The sequence below is a fragment of the Myotis myotis genome, unplaced genomic scaffold, assembly GCF_014108235.1.
Source record: "Myotis myotis isolate mMyoMyo1 unplaced genomic scaffold, mMyoMyo1.p scaffold_m19_p_12, whole genome shotgun sequence".
Classification (NCBI taxonomy): Eukaryota; Metazoa; Chordata; class Mammalia; order Chiroptera; family Vespertilionidae; genus Myotis; species Myotis myotis.
The window spans coordinates 59040749-59065939 of NW_023416316.1; the positions used below are offsets into that span (position 1 = coordinate 59040749).

A 25191-nucleotide genomic window follows, 5' to 3' on the forward strand; every position below is an offset into this window, starting at 1 on the left:
ATACTGTGTTCAACTAGTATTTGTTGAATTAACAAATGAATAAATCACCTTTTCTTTCCATTCCCACTGCTACCTTGGTTTAGGCCTACCTAACTCCAATGCCCTGAGTCCCACTTTAATCCATTCTCTGTAATGCAACCAGAATGATTTTTCCAAAATGCAAATCTTTTGGGCAAATACATAGCAATGAAATGGCTGTATTATATATTAAGCATATTTTTAACTTTATAAGTGGCTACACAACTACATACTCACAGAAACTAGAAACTGACAAAACTGCACACCAAAAAAATGTATTTTACCATATACGAATATAAATGAACTAGTGACCCAGTGCACAGATTTGGGCACACTGAAATGGAAATTAATTAGAAGGTGGCCGGCGGGGCGGGACTGGGCAAGACAGGCCCTGGAGCCCACCTGGGGTGGCACCGTGGCTCGAAGGGTGTCTGCGGAGTGAGCGGGGTCCGTCCGGCAGGTGGGATCTCTCGGCCTGGCCTGCAGGGATGGGGCCAAACCGGCTCTCAGACATCCCCCAAGGGGTCCCAGAGTGCGAGAGGGCCCTCTGTAAAGTTGCTGTCGTACAGGGTGTGGAACGCAAACACGAGTGTGCAGTAAACCAGATTCGGGCCCACAGCGCCCCAGCAACAACATAACCCACAGCCGAAGGTGGAATCCTCTGGCCCCACAAAAAATTGGGCTCCCTCCTCTCTGGTTTTGGGGTGCACCACCCGAGAACCACCACTGCCAAGTTACTGCAGCTCAGCAGCTCCTGTGTTGAGCGTCTGCCCCCTGGTGGTCAGTGCGCATCATAGCTATCGGTCAAACAGATATTTAGCATATTAGCCTTTTATATATAAAAATAAAAATATGTTTCAAAATAATTTGATGCCACATTCATGCTTAAAGCATTTCAAAGGGGAAATCTGTTTCCAAATAACCCACTGAAATTACTCTAAAGACTCAGGGGAGGGGGGGAAATCAATGACAGTGGTGGAAAAAGAAAGAAAAACTGCAGTCACTGGACCAGACTTGACAGATTTTACTAAATTTCAAAGGCAAAAGCAGATTACAATGGAACAAACCAGAGCAGAGAAAACTAAGATTGCTAAAACACTGGAGAGAAGGATGTAGTGGCAACAAGAACCATTCTCAGTGGAGGCCTGGAGAGGCTCTAAGCTTCTTTGACAGTACAGAGAAAATGAGACTGTGCCGTGGGGCATCAAATCATGCAAAATAAATGAAGTACTTACTAATACATAATCATAACCTGATAAATGCTATCCACTACTATCAATTTTTAGAACAGACTCCTAAACAAAACACTTCTACATGGAAATAGCAGTAACTTCTAAACAAATAATTACCAAACAAAACTTAATCACATCTCTAAGCCTTAAGGGAGAAGGCAGAGGGGGGCAGGGAAAGGTAGGTGAGCTAATTATCTTATGGATAATAGCTTCCTTCCTGGTGAAATTACACAGTGGAGAATCAAGAGACATTTTTTAGATTGATACATCAAGAAATAGAGGTCTAGAGAACCAAGATGGCGGCATAAGGTATAAACCTGTATGTGCTGCCCCCCACAACCACATTAAAACTACAACTAAAAGACAAAACAGCTATCATCCAGAACCACGGGAAAGCCGGCCGAGTGGAAGTTCTACAACTAGAAGAAAAGAAAAAAGTGCATTGAGACTGGGTAGGAGATGCAGAGGCAACAGGAGCAGAGGAACTTTGTAGGCCAGAAGGGAGTGACAAGAAATATTCAAAGTGATGAATAGCAAGAGCCTACTACCAAGATTACTTTATCCAGCAAAGCTATCATTCAGAATTGAAGGTCAGATAAAGAGCTTCACAGATAAGGAAAAGCTAAAGGAGTTATCACCACCAAACCAGGATTATATGAAATGCTGAAAGGTATCCTTTAAGAAGAGGAAGAGGAAGAAAAAGGTAAAGATACAAATTATGAACAAAGTGACAACAAATAAATATCTATCAACAAGTGAATCTAAAAATTAAGTCAGAATAAACTGGTGAATATAATAGAAGCAGGGACATAGAAAGGGAGTGGACTGACAATTCTCGGGGGGAAGGGGGTGTGGGAGGTGAGGGAAGAGATTGGACAAAAATCTTACACCTATGCATGAGGACAGTGGCGGGAGGTAAGGGCATGGGGTGGGGTGGGAACCAGGTGGAGGGGAACTATGGGGGGGCGGGGGGAGGGCGGGGAGGAACATCTGTAATAATGTGAATAAATATTTATTTTAAAAAAAAGAAATAGAGGTCTAAATACATGCTTAAAACACTGCCACTAGAATAACTGAAATAACATAATTAAATCAAGAAGATTTGAGAACGGGGGTAGCCAATGTACCCCAAATTTCTCTTGGCCGATAGTGGGAAAATCAGATATTGTCTAAAATTGGTAAATTAAGCCCTAGCCAGTTTGGCTCAGTGGACAGAGCATCCGCCTGTGGTCTAAAGTGTCCCTGTTAGATTCTGGTCAAGGGCACATGCTCAGGTAGCGATCCCGGTGAGGGGGAGGGGGGGCGTGCAGGAGGCAGCCAATCCATAATTCTCTCTCATCATTGATGTTTCTCTCTCTCTCTTTCCCTCTCCCTTCCTCTCTGAAATTAATAAAAACATATTTAAAAAAATAAAAAAAAAAACTGGTAAGACACAAAAATATAAACAAAATATTTAGATTTGTAAATCATAACCATATCATTAGTGGCAAAGTAGGGAAGAGGCTTTTACTTTTCATCTTAATACCTTCTCTGTTTTTTGCTAAGTGTGGCATGCCTGTTTGCTAATTCAAACGTAAAAATTATAAACTCAACAGCAACCAGCTCGAAAGGCTCCTTTGAGCGCTCCAGGCGTGTGCTATACTGTTCTCCGGTCCCTGCACTACCGGCTTGCACCCCCGCCCGCCCCACCCCTCCGAGTGCACAGACCGCGCAGCTTTACCACCCAAGCAGCGGGAAGGTGCCCCTCCAGCTGTGCCCCAGACGCAGAGTCTATTCCCCTACGAAGCTCCCGGCACGGCTGCCTGACAGATGGTCTCAGCCACTAGGCGGGCAGCCACCGGGGGCAGAGGCTGTGTAGCCGGTGCCGGAAGGCAGGACCACTACCAGCCTAGAGACTCTTAAGGCAGCGGGTCCGCGCCAGGGCGGGTCATCAGCCCGCCCGGCTCAGGCCCCCCGCCCGCCCCGCCCCGCCGCCGGTCTCCTTACACTCCGAGGTGCGCGTGTGATGCCACCTTCCCGCAGGCCGTGGCGGCTGGGCCTGGCTCGAAGCCGAGCGTCTGCAGATACATCCAAAGATGCTCCTTCTTGAAAGAGGGGCCACGGGAGAAGCTCATCTTCGGAGTCGGCACTGTCACTACCAAGGAAGAAAGGAAAGGCCCACACGACTCCGAGCGCCCTCAGGCTCCTTTCCTGCAAGCAGCCTGGGGTCGCGGCGGCCCCCGCATTGCCACCGCCTGGGCCTCTCTAGTCCGGGGCCATTTCGCCTCGCAGGATCGTGAAGTCCCAGGGAAGCGGAGCCTCCCTAACTGTAACTCAACACAGCTGCCGAAGCCGCCGCAAACCGAGACTCCCGCGCTTCCAGCAGAACGGTCCGTGCGCACCGCCTGGCTTCCGGGGGAGGAGGGAATTCCGCCGCCGACTCCAACTCCCGCCATGCAATGCGCTCTTCCCTCGGTCCCTTCCCGCGAGACCCAGCGGAGAAACTACAAGACCCACAGTGCATTGCGTGGCCAGCTAATTTTTTTGCGCTTGCGCAATCGCAATAGGTCGCTTAAGCGGCTTTCCCTCTTCCCGCTCTCTGAATGTGAGGCATTGGGGCTCCTTTTGTTCTTATAGACCAGTGGTTCTCAACCTTCCTAATGCCGAGACCCTTGAATACCATAAAGGTGGTGACCCCCAACCATAAAATTATTTTCGTTGCTACTTCATAACTGTAATTGTGCTACTGTTACGAATCATAAATATCTGATATGCAGAATGTATTTTCATTGTTACAAATTGAACATAATTAAAGCATAGTGATTAATCACAAAAATAATATGTAATTATATATTCAATATGTGTTTTCCGATGGTCTTAGGCGACCCGAGTGAAAGGGTCGTTCGACCCCCCAAAGGGGTTGGGACCCACAGGTTGAGAACCGCTGCTATAGACCTGGTTCCTCAGATAAAAGCCGTACGTGCTGGACTGTGGCTCCGTGTAGTGGAAAAAGCGCTGGGTTCCATCCTCAGCTATTCTCGCTGGCTGTGCGGCCCTGAACAAGTCACCTAACCTCTGAGTCTAGATCTAGGCGAGGTCAGCACACCTTTAAAATGCCACTTTTCCCGACGCCCTCAGAAATGCAACGACCATGGAGAGAGCACCTATCTTCAGTATCCAGTAATCCAGTCATAGTGACTTCCTGCCTTACTTTTCCCCACCTTCATGTAGGCTTCTTTAGGTTCCCTCCTTGATTCCAGATAAAAGTAACTGCAACACCGTCATTCTCCTCAGTATCTGAGATCTTGCTTTCCAGCAATGTCATCAGTGTATCTCAAACTCATAAAAAGTCTCTCCAGGTTTGGACATTTCTTATGTTGACAAAGTAAAACTCCAGCCAGTCCCTCTGCCAAAAAGTAACCACCATTGTCAGTTTTGTAGGAATCACTTACTTTCCTTGTCTTGTAGTTTTACCGTCCAAGTGTCCTTCCCTACCCACTATAATTTGGTCTCGCCCTTTTTATATTCATCTTGGCGCTTTTTTTTTTTTTTGTCTTTCCAAGGCTTGTTGGTTTGTTTTAATAATATAATTTAACATACAGAGAGCATCCTCACAGTGCAGTTCAACATGTTCCACTCGCTCTGTCCTCCAAATTTTCAAATTGGCAGCTGGATCCAGAGGTTGCTTAAACTCATGTATGATCCCTTTGGCTAGATTGGGTGATGGTGCAATCCCCATCAAAATCCCACTGACACCCTAGCTGGTTTTGCTCAGTGGATAGAGCGTCAGCCTGCAGACTGAAGGGTCTGGGGTTAGATTCCCGTCAGGGCACATGCCCAGGTTTCTGGCTTGATCCCCAGTAGGGGGCGTGCAAGAGGCAACCAATCAATGATTCTCTCTCATCATTGATGTTTCTCTTTCTCCCTCTCCCTTCCTCTCTGAAAACAATAAAAAATATATTTTTTAAATAAATAAATACCTTAATTCACTGGGAATTACAAAATGATGCAATTCTAATTTATCACTTGTCATGGACTGCATACTTGTGCCCATGTCCCAAATTTGTTTGTTAAAACTCGAATGTGATTGTATTAAAAGTTGGGAGGTAATTAGGATTAGATGAAGTCACAAGGGTGGAACCCTCATTAATAGGATTACTGCCCTCATAAGAGTCACAAGAGAGTGTCCTTCATTACTCTTTCCAGCTTGTGAGGCTAGAAAGAGAAGTTGACTTTCTGCACCCTGGAAAGGGACCCTCACCAAAACCCGACCATCCTGGCACCCTGATCTCAAGCTTCCAGCCTCCAGAACTCTGAGCGAAAAATGTTTTTTGTTTGAACCACTCAGTCTAAGGTAATTTGTTGTAGCACCTCAAACTGACTAAGGTATCATTTATTTTTCATTTGTTGGTGGGAATACTTTTTTAAAAATATATATATTTTATTGATTTTTTACAGAGAGGAAGGGGGAGGGATAGAGAGTCAGAAACATCAATGAGAGGAAAAACATCGATCAGCCACCTCCTGCACACTCCCCAGGGGGGATGTGCCCGCAACCAAGGCACATGCCCCCGACCGGAGTCAAACCTGGGACCCTTGAGTCCGCAGGCCCACGCTCTATCCACTGAGCCAAACTGGTTTGGGCAGGAATACTTTTATGAGAGAAATTTTCCCTCATTTACCATTTGTTTACCTAGTGGTAAATATATAAGGAAGGCTAAATTCTTTTCCTTTATTTACCAGTTTTCAAGATAAAGAATTGGCCGAAACCAGTTTGGCTCGGTGGGTAGAGAGTCGGCCTGCGGACTGAAGGGTCCCAGGTTCGATTCCAGTCAAGGGCATGTACCTGGGTTGCGGGCACATCCCCAGTAGGAGATGTGCAGGAGGCGGCTGATCGATGTTTCTCTCTCATCGATGTTTCTAACTCTCTATCTCTCTCCCTTCCTCTCTGTAAAAAATCAATAAAATATATTTTTAAAAAAAATTTTAAAAAAAGATAAAGAATTGGTTTGCTATCATCCCCTGAAGGTGACCAATTAGATTGAATATTTGAAGATTGTGTGGGGTTCACATTTGATGGGGTTCAATCTATTGAAATTATTATCCTTATTGAAGTTCAAGATTGCCCATCTTTGGTCAATGGGAGTCTCTTTAACTTGGCTTCCTTGCTATCTGCAATAACAAAAAGCTCAAAGCTCACTTTATACGATTCTTCAGACCTGGAATCAGCCATTTGTCCAGTAAGCTCTGGTTTCTTTTAGTGGGAAAAGGTATTTCAAAACTACAGCCTGGCCTGGCTGATGTGGCTCAGTAGTTGAGAATTGAGCTATGAACCAAGAGGTTACCAGTTCAATTCCCAGTCAGTGCACATGCCTGGGTTGTGGGCTTGTTCCCCAGTAGGGGCCATGCAGGGGGTAGTGGATCAATGTCTATATCCCTCTACTTCTTTCCCTCTCTAAAAAATCAATAAAAACATATATTTTTTAAAACTATAACCTGGACACTAGGGATGCTTATTGCTCCTTGGTTGGCCATTGTTTCTACAATTTACTTAACTAATATTTAAATAATGCTGCTTTATGTCAGCCATTACTCTAAGCCAGGGGTCCTCAAACTACCGCCTGCGGGCCACATGCGGCCCGCTGAAAACATTTATCGGGCCCGCTGGGTGTTTTTGCTGCCGCTGCCTGTCCTGCTTAGCAGCTGACTAGTCCCGGGCCGCAGTGCGCATGTGTGGAATGTCTGAGGGACAGTGAACTGGCCCCCTGTTTAAAAAGTTTGAGGACCTAAGCTTTTTACAAATTTCAATTGATTTTTGATTCTTTATGACAAACCTACTATTATCCCCATTTTACAGATGAGGAAATTGAGGTACACAGACCTTGTTTAAGGTCACACAGCTAGTAAGTGGCAGAGCCAAGATTAGAGCCCAGAGTCGAATTAAAAGCTCATAAATCTTTACCAATCATGATATGCTTTCTCCCAGTTGATCTGTTTTCAGTCATGTGCCCACACCTAGGCTAGGGAAAAGCAAAAACCCTTGACTGAGACACCCTCCCCCAACCCAAAAGGCACAAAGATTCTGGCCTGGCCATAATGGCTCAGTTGGTTGGGCATCATCCTGTGCACCCTAGAGTCATATGTTTGACTCCTAGTCAGGGCACATGCCCAGGTTGTAGGCTCGATCCCCAGTGGGGGGCGTGCAGGAAGCAGCCGATCAACGTTTTTCTCACTTTCTCTCTAAAATCAATAAAGAACTTTTTTTAAAAAAAAAGATACAAAAGTTCTCTGATACCACAAGAAGCAAAAATGAATCCTGGGAGGCAAAACAAAACACACACACACACAAAAAAATCTTCACTCTATTAATACAAACACACACAACAATTCACGATTATACAGACCAATTTTTATTACAGGCATTTCAATGATTAAACTTCAAAGGACTCTATTAAATGATATATGATACAGAACTAGGATCTCTTATAAAAGTTTAGATCCAAGTTTCATTACAATTAAGCCCTGTAATTAAAAAAAAATAGACTAACCCCCAAAAGATTAATCTCCAAAGCCACAGGAATAAACACATGAGCAAACATGAAGTTTAATATGACACAAATTTTGTTTTCAGACAAAGAAATATTTTCTTGTTAGTTTTTCAACATTTCTCCCTGAGAGGACTCAGGGTTATTAGCGTGTGAATGGTTTGATCCATCCTCTTCTTCCAAAGCTATAATATCTGGAATTTCATCAGTCTCCGATGTCAAGTCTATGATCGTGAAATCAAATACCTGTAAAAGAAGAATATTGGATAGTAAAACAAACACTAACGAAGTAAACTGTTAGGTTCAGGTGAGTTCATGGAGACATTACTTACTGCATGTGGGTAAATCTTACTTTGTCCATAGTTGTGCTTTCTGACAAGGTATTGTAGTCTTATTTCCCAGGTTCATTCATATTATAAAAGTACTTAGGAAACTTCTCTTTAAAGTAAATTGACCAGTAGTGGACTTATGAAGTGAAAGCTTTTTTGAAAATATGAGATATAAAGCCTTTTTCGTTATTCATCTATCTATTAATCTATTATTCTTTTAAAAAAATATATCATTTTATTGATTTCAGAGACAAAGGAAGAAGGAGAGAGAGAGATAGAAACATCAGTGATGAGAGAGAATCATTGATCGGCTGCCTCCTGTACACCTCCTACTGGGGATCAAGCCTGCAACCTGGGCATGTGCCCTGATCAGGAATCAAACTGTGACCTTCTAATTCATAGATTGATGCTCAATCACTGAGCAACACCAGCTGGGCAAAAATGGTAAATTTGACGCTATGCATCAAAATAGTGAAAAAAATTACAATTCCTAAAATAGTAAACACACACACACGAGGAATCTTGCTTTGGTCATTGGGACCCCTTATCTGGCTGTGGTCTTCATTGCACTTTTCCCTAAGAATCAGGTGCTCAAAGGATTGTCTGGTCTGAGGTACAAATGTCCACCATGTGTTCCTGAGGCTTGTACTTTGGAGAGAGCAAACTGCATTCTAGCTACTCGTAAATGTTCACTTTGCAAAGATGATATCCAGCCCAACACCCACAAAAGCCAGCAATATTTATACAAATGCATGCCGAGCATCCAGCCAGGCAGGTCAACAACTGTAATTTTAGACTTTTTAGGTTAAAAGCTCTCTAGTAAATGTATATTTCAACATCCAATATCACTTTATTTGTTTTTAAATAAATGCAAAATACAACAGGAAGCTACAACACAAGAAGCTATGAACCGAGGGATTTTCTGGGCTCCAGACAAGAAAACAAGCTGCGGTTTTCTCCTAGCAAAGGCCTAGAGGCTAGGATAGAAAAAATACACACACACTTTGACATCAGTAAGACATTGTGCTAAATCCCCTCCCTGCCCCGTATCTCTTTTCTACCTCTTTCCACACCTCTCAAGTGAGGAAAAGACCTGAGTGGGTTGCAGGTGAATAAAGGTACTATGAACCTAGCTTACAAAAGGTGTTCAATCAACACTAGCTTTTCTCATAAATTCCTTGAATACCACCACACATACAAACCTTCACAGTCCCCTATAGGCCAAGGAACTGTTGGCCTAAAGTAGAGTTCTGCAATTGCAAAGGTTGGAAATTCCACACTTAAAGTTTTAGGAGAAAAGTTTCCATCACCACCACAAAAAATGTACCTCCAGTCCCTGAGATGATTTAGGAGAGGCATACGAATAATTCGCCTTCCAGAGGATCAGAATGATTCAAAGTGTCTCATTTCCCTTAAATTCAAAGCCAGTGGAGAAAATAGGGGAGGGCGAAGCAGCTGAGAAGTAGCCACAGCCTACCAAGTTTCCATGGCAAGTTTAACATGTAGCGGCTGTGCCTGGCAATCGTCATGGGGATCTTAGAAATGTGGCAGAAATCCTCTCACAGATTTGTAAAATGGATCCCTTTTTCATTGACCGGAACCAATATCAAAGGAGTGTAGAAGTCTCTTGCTGTGAATACCCATCACCGATGGAGGCCAAACTCAGAACCAGATGCTTATTATGAAACTAATGAGATAATCCTAGTCCCTCTCTGGAAAGGACAGGAAACCAGCAATACATTCTTTTCAAGAAAATCAAGTGACCTTGCTAGGCCTCCCTGGGCCCTGTGCACATTATGCAGGCTGTTCACCACACAACCACAGTGGGCGTCTTCTCTGTCATCAACTTCTTTGATTCGCATATTTATTATGACTTTCCAGAAGGTGGCACTACATGCATGAGGATAAGATACCATCTTCTAATGTGCATGAAGTTAGGCTAGTGGTGGCCTGGGGCCCTGGATTGGTGAGGCTATTACAGAAATAAAAACACCATTTTTGGAATTTAACTTGCTAGTTAAGGTGATGGGCATGCAATGCTGGTAACATGACACAGAATGACAATTTATTTTGAAATAAAGAATAATTATAGAAGAAATAATGAAAAGAAAAAGTAAGCCCTAGCCAGTTTGGTTCAGAGGATAGCATAGGCCTGCAGATTGAAGGGTCCCAGGTTCGATTCTGGCCAAGGGCACATGCCCAGGTTGTGGGCTTGATCTCCAATAGGGGGTGTGCAGGAGGCAGCAAATCAATTATTTTCTCTCATCATTGATGTTTCTATCTCTCCCTCTCCCTTCCTCTCTGGAATCAATAAGAATATATTTTTAAAAATAAAGAAAAAATAAAATTTTTGTTTGTTTGTATAAAAAGAATTCCTATGGCCCTGGCTGGTTAGAGTGTATCCCCATTCACCAAGATTGTGGGTTCAATCCCAGGTCAGGGCACATACAAAAAGCAACCAATGAATGCATAAATAAGTAGAACAACAAAAGTTTCCCTCTCTCCCTCTCTACCCCCTTCTTTCTCTCTCTCTCATCAATAAATAAAAATTTAAAATAAAATAAAAGGAATTCCTATGTATAGGGCCATAAAAGGATCATGCAAGAGGTAATGATTAGCTCTAACACCAAATAGGTAAGACTAATCCTATTGAGGGTTTGATTTTAACAGAATCCTCTCCCCCTTCATAATAGTTTGCATATTTAGCTTGATTATGTGCCTGCAGTTAGAGGGTCAGTAGCATCTTGGTGCTGCTTTACTCTCTCTTTACCCTTTACTTGAATAATTTGGTACAGTTTGAGAGAGGGCACACCTGCTGTCCTACAGTAGGAACACCCTCTTATACCAGTGTTTTATCATTGGCTAAAAAGAGTCCGTGGAAGTAGTTAGAACTCTCAGCCTAGGAAAAAGGTTGTCACTTACCACAACACAATGCAAGTGATTCTTGCTACCCATTGAATAGCAATGAACTAGTCAATGCTAGCACCTGTATATATGAAACATTTACTATAAGCAGATACATCAACAGCAGGTCTTTTTAAAATATTTTATGGAGCCCACAGTGAGGGTCTTGTTTGAGGAGAGGGTACTGTAGGTAACCCTAACCCTATTTTTGTTTCAGGTTAAAAATCATTTGTTCCCTATTTCCTTTGCTTCCCAAAGTGGATCACCTGCAATAGAATCACTAGGGATGATGGGATGGGACAGGGGTTGGGGGGCGGGTAAGGGTGGATGCTTTTTAAAAGTGGAGATGCCTGGTACTACCTGAAGACCTACTAACCAGATTCTCTGGTGGTAGAACCCAGGAACCTGCATTTTATCAGAATTCCCGGTTAATAATCCCTGCCATAGACAGAGAGGGTAGGGGAAGATGATGTGGTTCTATCTATGCTGAAAGCTCACTTGGGCCACTTTATATAAGGGAGTCAATCTGATAGCTACACTAGCTACCGCCGTAGCCGTTTTTTTTGTTTGTTTGTTTGTTTTTTTGCTCTAACCTGTGTAGACAATGAAATAGGAAAAGTGCTTGATTCACACTATTCAACATCTACTCTTATTCACTTATAATTTAAATGGTTAGCTAGAATCAAAAAGTCAAATAACAACTGTTGGTGAAGATATGGCGAAATCAGAACCCTCATACCCTGCAGGTGAGAATGCAAATGCTGCAGCCACTTTGGAAAATAGTCTGACAGTTCCTCAAATAAACGTAGAGTGACCGTATGACCCATGAGCAATTCCACTCCTAGGTATATACCCAAGATAAATGAAAATTTAAATGGTAACCATTTTTCATCACTGATACACAAAAGAACCATTTAATCTACTCATTACTTTTGTAAAATGTCAACTAATAACACTCTTCTCTACTTTCCTACGTTCTAGAAGACATCAGACCTCTTTGCCCCTCAGAGGAGCTATAACTTAAGTGTTCTCTTTCACTTTGGTGAATAAAACTTAAAACTCAAATTGTTGCTCTGGACAGCCTTATGCTAATATGTCATATTTTGCAGGTTAGTTTTGTAATAAAGGTAGGGAATTTAAAAATTAGCAACTTGGAGCCATTAAAGGTGAAGGATAAAGAGTGTTCTATATCAGGATAGTTCTTGAATATTCATCAACAAACTTCCCTAAGACTTTTATAAGTCTCTTGAGGACAGTTTCTGGTGTTTACATTCTCAGCAGGGCAGAGTTCATGCCTTACACTATTAGAAACTCAAATATTGAACCAAATAATTTTTTAATGGAGGTACATATAATAATGTAAGCACCTACATATCCACATTGTCTCTAACCAATGAATGTACAAATTAATTTTTAAAAAATTTTAACCCCAGCCGAAACCGGTTTGGCTCAGTGGATAGAGCATCGGCCTGCGGACTCAAGGGTCCCAGGTTCGATTCCGGTCAAGGGCATGTACCTGGGTTGTGGGCACATCCCCAGTGGGAGATGTGCAGGAGGCAGCTGATCGATGTTTCTCTCTCATCGATGTTTCTAACTCTCTCTCTCTCTCCCTTCCTCTCTGTAAAAAATCAGTAAAATATATTTAGAAAAAAAATTTTAACCCCAAAATGTATGTTATGATTTGGCTTTAATATCTTTTATATGGTTCTCTCAAATAGCTCTTTCATAAAACCAGTACCAAGCTAAATAACCTAAAGGTCCATTCTACATCAAGACTAGGCTCCCCTGTGAGATTCCAAGCCTTTCAGTATATTATAATCCATGTCTCTCTAATCTGCAAGCCTACTTTATTTGTTTGTTTGTTTATTTATCTGTAAACTCAGTTTAAGCAAATTAAGCATGAAAGAATCCCAGGCAACTCTGTCCCCTCTCCTTCAAACATTTGCCTTTCACACTGCCTTCCTATCATTTCACTTAGTCATTTTACTAACAATCTTAACTAAGGATGCATTGTATTATTTAGCAATGTTACAATCAAACTCAGTAGGCTGCCTGCTTCTCACCACCTCAGCAGCAATTGAGGATGTGATTTTCCTTTTCAGCCTCTCCAACCCGAGTACCCTGTCTCTGCCTCCCAGCTCAGCTTAGCCCCAGTTGGATGATCAAGAAGGCTTCATCCAAGCCCTGGCCAGGTGGCTCAGTCAGTTGGAACTTCATCCCATACACCAAAAGGTTTCAGGTTCAATCCCCGGTCAGGGCATGTATGAGAAGCAATGGATTGATGTTTCCCTCTCACATTGATGTTTCCCTTTCTCTCTCTAAAATCAATAAAGAACATGTCCTCCCCAGCATGGAGGGACCTGGAGAATATTACGCTAAGCAAAATAAGCCAGTCAGAGAAAGACAATTGTCACATGACCTCACTTATATGTGGAATCTAATGAGCAAAATAAACTGATGAATAAAATAGGGGGGGGGGGGCCGCAGGGACAGGAAAGATTAACCAAAGAACTTATATGCTCAAAACAACAATGAGGTACCATCTCACACCTGTCAGACTGGCTATCATCAACAAATCAACAAACGACAGGTGCTGGAGAGGATGTGGAGAAAAAGGAACACTTGTGCACTGCTGGTGGGAATGCAGACTGGTGCAGCCACTATGGAAGACAGTATGGAGTTTCCTTAAAAAACTGAAAATGGAACTCCCATTTGACCCTGTGATCCCACTTCTAGGAATATATCCCAAGAAACCAGAAACACCAATCAGAAAGGATATATGCACCCCTATGTTCATAGCAGCACAATTCACCATAGCTAAGATCTGGAAACAGCCTAAGTGCCCATCAGTAGATGAATGGATTAGAAAACTGTGGTACATCTACATGATGGAATACTATGCTGCTCTAAAAAGGAAGGAACTCTTACCATTTGCAACATCATGGATGGAACTGGAGAGCATTATGCTAAGTGAAATAAGCCAGTCAATGAAGGAAAAATACCACATGATCTCACTCATTCATGGATAATAGAGACCATTATAAACTTTTGAACAATAATAGATACAGAGGCAGAGCTGCCTCAAACAGATTGTCAGGCTGCAGCGGGAAGGCCGGGAAGGGTTGGGGGGCAGGAGGTAGGGGGGTAAGAGATCAACTAAAGGACTTGTATGCATGCATATAAGCATAACCAATGGACATAAGACACTGGGGGATAGGGGAGGCTAGGGGACTGTCTAGGGCGGGGGGATAAAATGGACACATATGTAATACCCTTTGTAATACTTTAAGCAATAAATTTAAAAAAAATAAAATAAAATAAAAAAGAACTTATATGCATATATGTGTAACTCATGAACACAGACATTAGTTTGGTGAAGGCCTGGGGCAAGGTGGGGGGGAGCAGGGGGCGGGGAGAGTCAATGGGGCGGGGAGAGGGAATCTATAATACTTTCAACAATAAAGATAAATTAAAAAAAAAAAAGAACATGCCCTCGGGTGAGGTTTTTTAAAAAAAAGGTCTCATCCAAGAAAGAAAGAAAAAGATTAAAAAAAAAGAAGAAGGCTTCATCCCTCACCAACCATAAAAATATGACCTGGGCCTATCCCAGTTGACAGCATTACTTTCAGGAATCAGTAACTTCTAAAACAGGGGTCCTCAAACTTTTTAAACAGGGGGCCAGTTCACTGTCCCTCAGACCGTTGGAGGGCCGGACTATAGTTTAAAAAAAAACTATGAACAAATTCCTATGCACACTGCACATATCTTATTTTGAAGTAAAAAAACAAAACGGGAACAAATACAGTATTTGTATTTGCATGTGGCCTGCGGGCCGTAGTTTGAAGACTCCTGTTCTAAAACATGGGAGAGTGACATCAGAATTTCAAAAGGTAAGCAAGGAGAGCAGGGAAGACACCATAAAACATGTCTTTGGCTTAAGCTGACCTTATGCCTGAAGAGGCTTCTTCTCTATGAACAGTTGCTATTACCTTTTAGACTAGGAACTTAGATACTCAACAGTGGGATGATTCAGTATCTTTTCCTCACCATATGGTTACTGTGGAAATATAGGATACCTGCTGGGAAGGTGGACACCTAGAGCATGAGGGTGTTGCCCTGAGACATAAGCAACAAGTACTTTAGTTGATAGAGCAGGGATACCTTACAAGACCATCACCCATGCAGGCCTCAGTGCTGGGTCACTCCTGAGACTGGATAAGGCCCCGCTGACCCAAGCCCAAGTCCATGAGCCCAGAAGAGGCCCTCCTTGCCATCCCCCACACCTGATAGGTATATGCACAGGTATCTACCCTGCTTTCTCCCTTCCCTCACTACCATCTCCATGAGCTGAATGAAACTCAAAGAGATATCTCGGGCAAACCAAACTTTAGCCTTCCCCTTTTCATTTTTTTAGTCTTTCAATATAATGACTTAACAAAGTGGAAATATTTGACTAATCATGACCTCATAGTATATTCTCACACCCAAACTAGCAAGTTGAAGATATTACATGTCACTGTCCCATAGATGGTGTCCCCATGCCTTTAGTGCAAAAAACAGAAAAAGACAGCCCATCTTCAAACACTTCACTTCCATCTGGTGAGGCATCACTAATTTTATAACAGATGAGAAAACTAAGGCTAAGAGATTAATGACTAGTTAATTAATCTCAAGAGTCCAGTAAATGGGCAAATGAAGGCAACTCTCACCCAGTAAAATTCTTATATGCCCATCAGCTTTTCACTTGTTTAAAACCTGTCATCGAACATTCCATTTTTGACATTAGTCATCTAATGTTATCACACTGCCAAATTCCCTCTAACAGGCCAACTGGAATTCATGTATGTGTATTAATAACCCTGTCATGCAGGCCAAGCTGCTTTGTGAAAGCAACATACAAAGCACATGGAACACACAGCACAAAACTGATCTATTGTGCAGTGAATTTTATTGAACTCACAGGAGGCATTCCTTTATGAAAACGTTTAAAAAAACTAAAGTTGTACAAGCATGCATTGTGAGACACAACAGTGATGAGGCCTGCGCAGATCAAACGGGAGCAGACGCCAGTTCGCAGGACAACCCACACGAAGGTGTTTTTATTCAGTACAGACAGGCAGCAACAGTGGCAACAGAATGAGACCATAAATGCAGTGTAACTTTTTGTGACCTCTGACTAGGCTCTGACCAGTCCATCATTCTTTTCTTACCAGCCAGGTAAACAAAATGCCTCATCTGCTAAGGCCAGAAACTTGAAAGGTCTTAATCCAGTTGGAAATGACTACAGTGAAGGGGCCCTTTTTTTTCTAGCTCGCTGTTTCCCCAAGTCAGAGTTGTCTAGCAGGTTAATTGCAACATAACAGAAGATGTCATCTGGCTGGCTGCACCATGCACTGGTGACAGGGACAGGATTACTGTGTTTTGTGCTCAGGCTGCTCGGCCTGCAGGCTGGTTGTGTCCTTCTCTGCAACACAGTGCTGAGCATTCTGAGACTCGATTATCTGAGGATGAAAGGGACCTACCAGCCAGTTGAGGGGTGTGTTGTTAACAAGATAATCCATCACATTATCTAAAGACTCCTTCATTTTCTGCAGCTGCCCCTTGCTAGAAGTGAGGAAGCCGTCGGACACTTCTTTAAAGGACGAAGCATTGCGGAACACTGCGCAGATGTCGCCAGCCATCACCCCCACGTGACTGGCCTGATCTTGAATGTTCTGTGGTAACCCTTGGATGTTAGACAGAAGGGTGGAGCACGTCGTCTGCAGCTGCTGAGTCAGGTTTCTCGCAATAGCAAGAGTGCGTGACTCGATGTGCTAAAAATAAAACAGGTTTAAAATTAGCAGTGGGCCCAAAAGTGCTATGTAGGAATTCGTTCAATTACAGTCAGTTGGTTACGTGTCACTGCACATGTGTGTATTCCTCAACTTTTTAAAATCCTCGTAACAACCCTGAATGCAGCAGTGTTTTTATTCACATTTCTACACATGCATACTAGCTTTTGGAACCTAAAGAACCACTTTTTAAGTATTGCAATGTGCTATTTCTTCTGTCTGGAACAGTAGTCCCCTCACTGCCCTTTCACCTAGTTTATTCTCCCATTCAGTCCCAGCTTAGCACGCACCTCCTCCAGAAAGTCATCTGACTCACCCATCCTCACTCCAAGCCCAACTTAGGTACTTTCCTTATTTAGTCTCATAGTTCCTGTTTCTATACTGTCAAAAACACCACCACATAAAAATGCCTGCACCCCCTGTTAGTCTGTACTGAGGTTAAGGCCCATGTTCTTTAGCTGCATCCCACCAGGGGCAATAGCAGTAAGTTATTCAAGTTACTGCAGTTCTGCTTTTCTGTTCAAACTTTTGCTGGAGAAGAGTGTTCTAAGAGGAATAATGGGAAAATTTAAGTAATGAAAGTCTGGTAGAACTTCTTAAACGGTCATGGATGACCGTGTCCTAGTCATCTCACCTCAGCACAGTGGGATTCATCGGTGTCGTCGTAGCCGATGCTTCTCTTCCACTCCACCCAGGACAGGTAGAACTTATCCTGAGCATCCTGAATTCTCTGGTTGGCACTCTGCACATTCTCCCTGGCAAATTCAATCTAGAGCACATTGAAATAAAACAAAGGAAGTAGTCAGGCCTTCGTGTCAGTCTGTTCTCGGATCTACAATGTAAATCATAGAACATAAAAACCAGGAATATCCATAAGAGTTTAAGATGTCAGCAATCCCTGCCATCATCGTTATTTGTTATCAAGTAATCGAACTTCTTTGCTACCTCTACTTAAGCTATTAAGCCACTGTCTCCATATTTACCTCCAGTTTAGCATAGGTAAGGCAACTGAAATTTAACATTTACGTGTAAAGTATAAGAGAAAATTACAAAAAAGAAATTGAAACTTCCTCTTCCCTGTTGTCAGCCGTCATTTCCCCTCCCAAGAATGGCAATACAGTACATACTGTTCTGTAACTTGGCAATCTTTAATGGCTACACAATACTCTTTTGTGATATATCAATTTAATTAGTTCCTTATTAGTTGCCATGCAGTGTTTATAACCTTCAGCAACTCTAAACATACATAGCTGTGGGGTAAATTTCTACAAGTAAAACTGCCAAGGAATAGGTGTGCTTACACCCTTCTGAGAACTGCCCCTCAAATCCTCCAGAAATCCACAAGTACACCCCTTTCTCTACACCACTGCCCACACCATCACACTTCGCCAGTGTGTTCAGAAAAGATAGGCATCTGTAATTTGACCCCTTGGAGTGAGATTAGCATCGCTTCAGATATTTCAGCTATTTATACTTCCTTTTCTGTGAGTTTCTGTATACTCTTTGCCCATTTTTCTATTGGGTTGTTCATAAGGTAAAGTTAAAATTCTTGGATTTCATGATTACATTGACTCTCATCCCTTGAGATAAATAAACTCACTTCAGCTACCTTTATTTATTTATTTTTTAAGTTTCTTTATTGATTAAAGTATTACATATGTGTCCTTATCCCCCCATTACCCCTCTCCCCCCCTATGCCCTCACCCCCCTGTTGTCTGTGTCTACTGGTTAGGCTTATATGCATGCATACAAGTCCTTTGGTTGATATCTCTTTAGCTAACTTTAAATGAGCTTTTACTCACCAGGTTAACAGTGGAATGGAGCTGGGAAATGGTCTCCTGGCTTTTTTGCTTAGCTTCTTTCACCCTGCCAAGAGCCTGCTGGTAGGCACGTGAGCGGAGCTTGGTCGACAGCGATCCCAGCCTAATATAATAACTTGGCTTCTGAACAGTCTCAAATCCTTCCACCTTTTTTGCTTCTTTTTCTGAAGTTAGAAAGAAGGGACAACAAACAAACAAACATAAGGGATCACAGCTCTAAGTGATAAGGCCTGGACTCTAACCTGGATCTTGATTTTGGCGCTTCTACCCACCCACCAGCAATTATGCACTCATTTTCCCAAGACAAATCGTGTCTAGTGCTGGGCTTGACTACCCAGAGCATATCACTGCACCTGAAGGTTCATCTACAGATGCCTCTTCCCATTAGAGTGAGCTTCTTGGGCAACATAGTACCTGGCATACAGTAGCCACTAAATGTTTAATGGTTCTGTAAAGCAGCCCATTAAACACTATCCATTTGTAGAAAATATTTCTCCAGGCTAATTTCTCTTAAAGTTTCAAAACTACTATGTACAATTCAATGTGAAACTTAATATTGTCTTAAGAAAGAACGTCTATTAAGACAGAAAGAGTAGTGGTTGTCTGAGGGAGATAATGGAGATTCAGGCATGCGGGTCTTTTAGGATGATAGAAATGTTCTAAAACTAAACTGAGGTGATGGCTGTGCAACTGTAAGTTTAATATGAAAAAGGTGAATTTTTTGGTGTATAAAGTATATCTCAATGAAGCTGATGTAAGATATGCAACATTATTTCAAGACAAAAAAAACACTTACCTAGTTCTTCCTCAGTGAGAGGGAGGTACTGGTCTACCAGCAGCTCTGATGTGCTGAGCGCATTTTCCACTCCACTGCTCACCAGCTGCATCATCCGACTGCCCATGACTGTGTTAATGCTATCATTGACCACAGACTTGGTCTTCTCCACACTGCCTGTCACGGCTTCTTTGGTCTTGTCCACCACCCCAGTGATCGTGCTGGTCACGGAATCCTTGGCTCCAGTCACGGTCGTCGTCACAGCATCTTTCGCCCCAGTCACCGCACCTTTGGCATTGGCAACAACCTACAAGCAGAAAAGGAGAGCACTTGGTTGGTGAGAAACAAGGGCATGAATAGAGACTTAAGGTCTTAACTAAGGTAGCATAGTTGAAGAGTTAAAGGACTAGGGGACCAGCCAGTGTGGCTCAGTGGTTAAATATTGACCTCTGAACCAGGAGTTCACGGTTTGATTCCCAGTCAGGGAACATGCCCTCGTTGCAGGCTCAATTCCCGGTAGGGGTATGCAGGAGGTAGCCGATTAATGATTCTCTCTCATCATTGATGTTTCTCTCTCTCCCTCTCCCTTCCTCTCTGAAATATTAAATCAACTAATTCTCACAATAACTCTAAAATTAATAAAAAAGGAAGAAAGAATAGGGCTCTTTCACTCTCTAGCTTTATGACTTGGGCAAGTCACTAAGAATAGATGAGCCTCAACTTTCAGGTATATTTGCCCTACCGGCCACCACTCAAGGGTTGTTGGAGGAACAAATGAGGTAAAGGTATAAAATTTTTCAATATGTCTTAGCCTGTTTGGCTGAGTGGACAGAGCGTCAGCCTGTGGACTGAAGGGTCCTGGGTTCGATTCTGGTCAAGGGCACATGCCTGGGTTTCGGGCTCGGTCCCCAGTAGGGGGCTTGCAGGAGGCAGCCGATCAATGATTCTCTCTCATCATTGATGTTTCTATCTCTCTCTCCCCCTCCCTTCCTCTCTGAAATCAATAAAAATATATTTAAAAAAAGAAACTAAAAGCAAAGTTTAAAAAAAAATTTGTCAGCATGCTATAGGCAGACATGCCTGTTTCTCCATCTTACTGGATGTGCGCTCAGACACCAAGTGAGAAAGCTTCTATATACTACCTGTGCATTTACCGAACACCACTGGGAACCAGTTACACTAAACAAATAGAACATGAAAATATGAGATGGAAAGCCTCAACACTTTTGTCCCAAGCTCACCTGCTTTGTTGGCTGATTCAGAATAGGCAGTTTCTCCTCAATCCTGTCTAGCCCCATACAGGCATAGTTATTGGCAACAGCAACTAAAACAAATCACAAATGAGGAAAATGTTAATAGTGTATGTACAGAATGCATACATATTATTATACCATAAACATGTAGTCATAAAAACGGCAAAATCACTGATCTTCATTTATCACACTATACATTGCCAATTTCTCCAGCTCAGACAGGAAGAGGCTCAGCTGGCAAGTTCTTCTACTGACAGGGAAATAAGGGGGTGGGAGAGCAGCAGGCAAGCCAGGTAGGAAGCTGGCTAAGAAGTTTCTTCCTCATCCCCTGGCTCCTGAGGTTAAAGCCAAGAGGAGCCAGGCTTCACCTGAACCCTCATTCTGAGAACTTTCAAAATTAGCATTTCCATGCTGGTTTAACCCCTACCTACACTTAATTCAGTATGTGGCAATGGGGAATGGTATGCTAACAGCACTCTGGACCTCCCTAATAAGGCCTAGATTTTAGTCCAACCTTCCCCCTAATGGTGACCAAGCCAAGCACTAGTCCTAAACTCATTTGGGAAGTAACAGAGATGGAAAACTGTTCTCTAAAGGTTCCTTATACTCCAGAAAGCTCATGACTTAACCATTTGGGGGAAGGATTTAACCCTTCATTAAAAAGGGTTCATGTGGAAAGTCTTGATATACTACTAGTGGGAATGTAAGATTATAAGCCACTTTGGAAAACAGCCTGGCAGTTCCTCAAAAGCTGAAATAGCTATTATATGACCTAGCAATACCACTCCCAGGTATACTGATGAGCCCAAGAGAACTGAGAACATGTGCCCACACAAAAACTTAGACACAAATGTTCACAGTAGCATTCATTATTCTTATTGCCAAAAAGCAAAAGCACCCAAATGTCCATCGACTGATGAATAAAAAATGTGATCTAATCACACAATGGAATATTATTCCACAATAAAAAGGAATGAAACACTAATATGTTGTGCAACTATCATACTTATCATTCCCAGAATTTTTTCATCATCCAAACAGAAACTGGTATAAGGTTCCTTTTTGGGGTGGTAAAAATGTTCTAAAATTTATGGTGGTGATGTTTACATAACTCTGTAAATATACTTTAAAAAAAACCAACATTGAGAGTACATGTTAAGTGGGTGAATTGTATGGTGGTTAACTATACCTCAATAAAGATGTTATTTATTTTTAAAACAGTTCATGTACACTGTCTGGTCCTAAGGAAGTTAATTTCAGTTGACACACTGGCGCCCCTTGTGACCTGCTGCCAACACAGAAACATCTGTGGGGGATTTTTTTTTAATATTTATTTTTATTGATTTTAGAGAGGAAGGGAGAGGGAGAGAAAGATAGAAACATCAATGATCAGAGAGAATCATTGATCGGCTGCCTCCTGCACGCCCCCTACTGGGGATGGTGCTGGCAACCCAAGACCCTTCAGTCCGCAGGCCAACACTCTATCCACTGAGCCAAACTGGCTAGGGCAGTGGGGGATTTTTTTAAAATTATCATGAGCCCTGGACAGTTTGGCTCAGTGGATACAGAGTCAGCCTGCGGACTGAAGGGTCCCCAGTTCAATTCCGGTCAAGGGCACATGACTGGGTTTCGGGATCGATCCCCAGTGGGGACGTGCATGAAGCAGCCAATCAATGATTCTCTCTCATCATTGATGTTTCTATCTCTCTCTCCCTTCCTCTCTGCAAGCAATAAAAATATATTTTATAAATAAATAACGTTACCATGAACATGTGCCATTGCTATGAAGAAGCTTTCTATAACAATGAGGGTCACCTGGCAGCTTATGGACAAAGGCAATACGTGCCTCAGGAAAGGCTGCAGACTCCCTGTGTGCTTGGGGCACGAGGCTGGCATTCGCCATATTCAAACCAGCTCCAGGCTTGCTCCTAACAGGCCCCTTGGACTAAATGTGGAGTGGGAATCAGAACTCACTTTGAGGCTCTAGCTTCTGGATGATGGGCTGAGCACTCATCACTGCCACAGACGTGATGGTCTTCACGCCCTTCTCCGCCATCTCACACACAGACTTCAGGTAAGGATACTGATCCTTTGTAGTGACGTAAGCCGAGGAGACGAGGTCATAGGTGGAGCTCACCAACGGTAGGTTGGCCACCCTGGTCACCACACTCTGCAATCAAGAAGGGGAAGGGGATTAACTTCCCAAAACACAAGGGGAGGGAAAGGAAATCAAGAAATAGCTGTTCAAAATTCATACCGGTTGTGGGTCAACCGCAACAGAAGCCATTTTTCTTCCCAGGGAAAGGAGAGACCTGTGGAAGAGAAACTTATTTCAGATCACTAGGATAAGACTCTCCCAGATCAATTCCCCAACTCAAGCAAATGCTAATTTCAAGCAGAGAAAAATTCAAGATGAGGTAAGCGTAGTCTTCTGTGCTTTTTTCCCACCCTCTAGCTCTGAGAGCTCTCCCCTGGCAAACACCTGGGCAAAGTTTCAGAGGTCCTGTGTAAACTTTCAATAGAAAACAGGCTCTGCAAGGAAAAGTTGCTGATATTTTTGTCTCGTTTCTTCACCAGGAAACTAAAAATGCCTTTTGAAGGGGGGGGGTATCTGTTCACAAAAACGCTAACCAAGTTAAAATACATGTTAAGGCCAGCCGGTGTGCCTCAGTGGTTGAGCATCTACCTATGAACCAGGAGGTCAGGGCAGTCAGGGCACATGCCTGGGGAGGGGGCCTGCAGGAGGCAGCTGATCTATGATTATCTCGCATCATTGATGTTTCTCTCTTCCACGGTGAAATTAACAACAACAACAGCAACTATATATATATATTTATATATATATATATATATATATATATATTTTTTTTTTAATCCATGTTAAGCCCTAGCTGGTTTGGCTCAGTGGATAGAGCGTCGACCTGCAGACTGAAGGGTCCCCGGTTCGATTCCGATCAAGGGCACATGATGGAGTTTCGGGCTCCATCCCCAGTGGAGGCTGTGCAGGAGGCAGCCGATCAATGATTCTCTCTCATCGTTGATGTTTCTATCTCTCTCTCCCTCTTCCTTCCTCTCTGACATTAATAAAAATATATTTTAAACAATAAAATAAAAACTTGAGCATACTAATCACTTAAAAAATAAAATAAATAAAAATCCATGTTAAAACTAGGAGAGATTTCAAGCAGAAGGCATCTCGGACAGTCTGGGCTGTGTGGGAGCACTTTGGCGGGGATCCATTCCTTCCCCAAAAAGAACTAGTTTGGTGGTGACTAAGCAGAGGAGGAAGGAGGTGCTCCTCGGAATTGAGAAACGTTTCAGGAGCTTTAAAATTTCGTGTTCCGAACGACCAGCGGTTCTCAACCTGTGGGTCGAAACCCCTTCGGCGGTCCAACGACCCTTTCACAGGGGTCGCCTAAGACCATTTTGCATGTCAGATATTTACATGACGATTCATAACAGTAGCCACATTACAGTTATGAAGTAGCAACGAAAATCATTTTATGGTTGGGTCACAACATGAGGAACTGTATTTAAAGAGAACCACTGCCAACGACCCAGACCCACACCCACACAAAATTGCCTCACTGCTCAGCAACAGGGCTGGGAAGTTACAAGAAGCTGCTCAGCCGCTGCCCACGACCTCGGGGCCCATCAGTTCACCCTCTGCCGCCCAGGGTCCCCATTCGACAAGGAAGGACTAAGAGCCGCGCTGAAGGCGGAAGGCAGGCGCCAGCATCGACTGCCCCGCACTCATGGCGCACCCCATAAAACTCTGTTTTAAGACCAAGTTCCAACGCATTCCTTTTAAATACTGCCCTTTTGGGACAAATGGAAAATGTTACCCCGCAACCAAGCCAAGAAGGTACTAGAGTGGCTGGCAGAAAAGAAGACTCAAGGAACAAAGGCAAGTGTGGAAGGCGCAGGCCCAGGAGCCCGACCCCTGCCCCCCTCGCCCCCAGCCAGCGCCCACTCGTGGGGAGACCCCGTCGGCCTCCACCCCGCCGCCCAGCCCAGAGCCCGCGGGGGGCCGGCCAGCTCGCAGGTCACAGAGGGACGCAAACCCACCGACCGACAGCAGGCAGGAGGCGAAGATCAGACGAGTCGCGCACACTCGGCTCCAGCGACAGCTACGGCGTTGGGAGAGCAGGACGCGGACGCCCCGATTAAATACCCGCCGGCCCCGCCCCGCCCCGCGACACGTGACCCGCAGCCGGAGGTGGGGGCGGTGCCTGGGTGAGGGGTGCTCTGCGGGGGTGAGGGGTGCTCTGCCAGGGTGGGGTGGCTCAGCCCGAGCAGACACGCGGCCTGCGACGCTGGGCTTTTTGCAAAAGGCTACGGAGGAATCACGCGAACAAACGAACACTAACCTGATTACCATTGGCCCTCAAAATAGAAGTTTGTTTTTTAACAAAATGGAAACAATGATTCTAGACTTATTTTTAGCAAACAAAAACGTAAAGTTTTGTCAAATTGTAACCCGAATTGTGACAGACCTACAGAGA

The 25191-nt window shown here is 43.4% G+C and overlaps 2 protein-coding genes across 3 annotated transcripts in view; both read right to left on the reverse strand.

Annotated features, from left to right (window-relative positions):
* HAUS6 (HAUS augmin like complex subunit 6) overlaps window positions 1-3637 on the reverse strand; it is a 44333-nt gene extending 40696 nt beyond the window's left edge. The window contains exon 1 of the mRNA XM_036331237.1: window positions 3237-3637. Coding sequence (XP_036187130.1) covers window positions 3237-3364 — 128 coding nt within the window. The 5' untranslated portion in view covers window positions 3365-3637. The remainder of the gene's footprint in view (window positions 1-3236) is intronic.
* Window positions 3638-7616: 3979 nt separating this feature from the next.
* PLIN2 (perilipin 2) lies at window positions 7617-24887 on the reverse strand. 2 transcript variants are annotated; one of them, XM_036331246.1, is made up of 9 exons: window positions 24755-24887; window positions 22944-22998; window positions 22661-22856; window positions 20675-20757; window positions 19455-19740; window positions 18641-18822; window positions 17473-17607; window positions 16530-16820; window positions 7617-8020 (listed from the first exon to the last, which is right to left on the reverse strand). In XM_036331246.1, exons 2-9 carry the CDS (start codon window positions 22971-22973, stop codon window positions 7880-7882), a joined length of 1344 nt encoding a protein of 447 aa, XP_036187139.1. In that variant the 5' UTR covers window positions 22974-22998; window positions 24755-24887; the 3' UTR covers window positions 7617-7879. The 2 variants fall into 2 exon arrangements, with proteins under 2 accessions (XP_036187139.1, XP_036187140.1); XM_036331247.1 differs by lacking the exon at window positions 7617-8020 and having other exon boundaries at window positions 15937-16820.
* Between the last annotated feature and the right edge of the window lie 304 nt (window positions 24888-25191).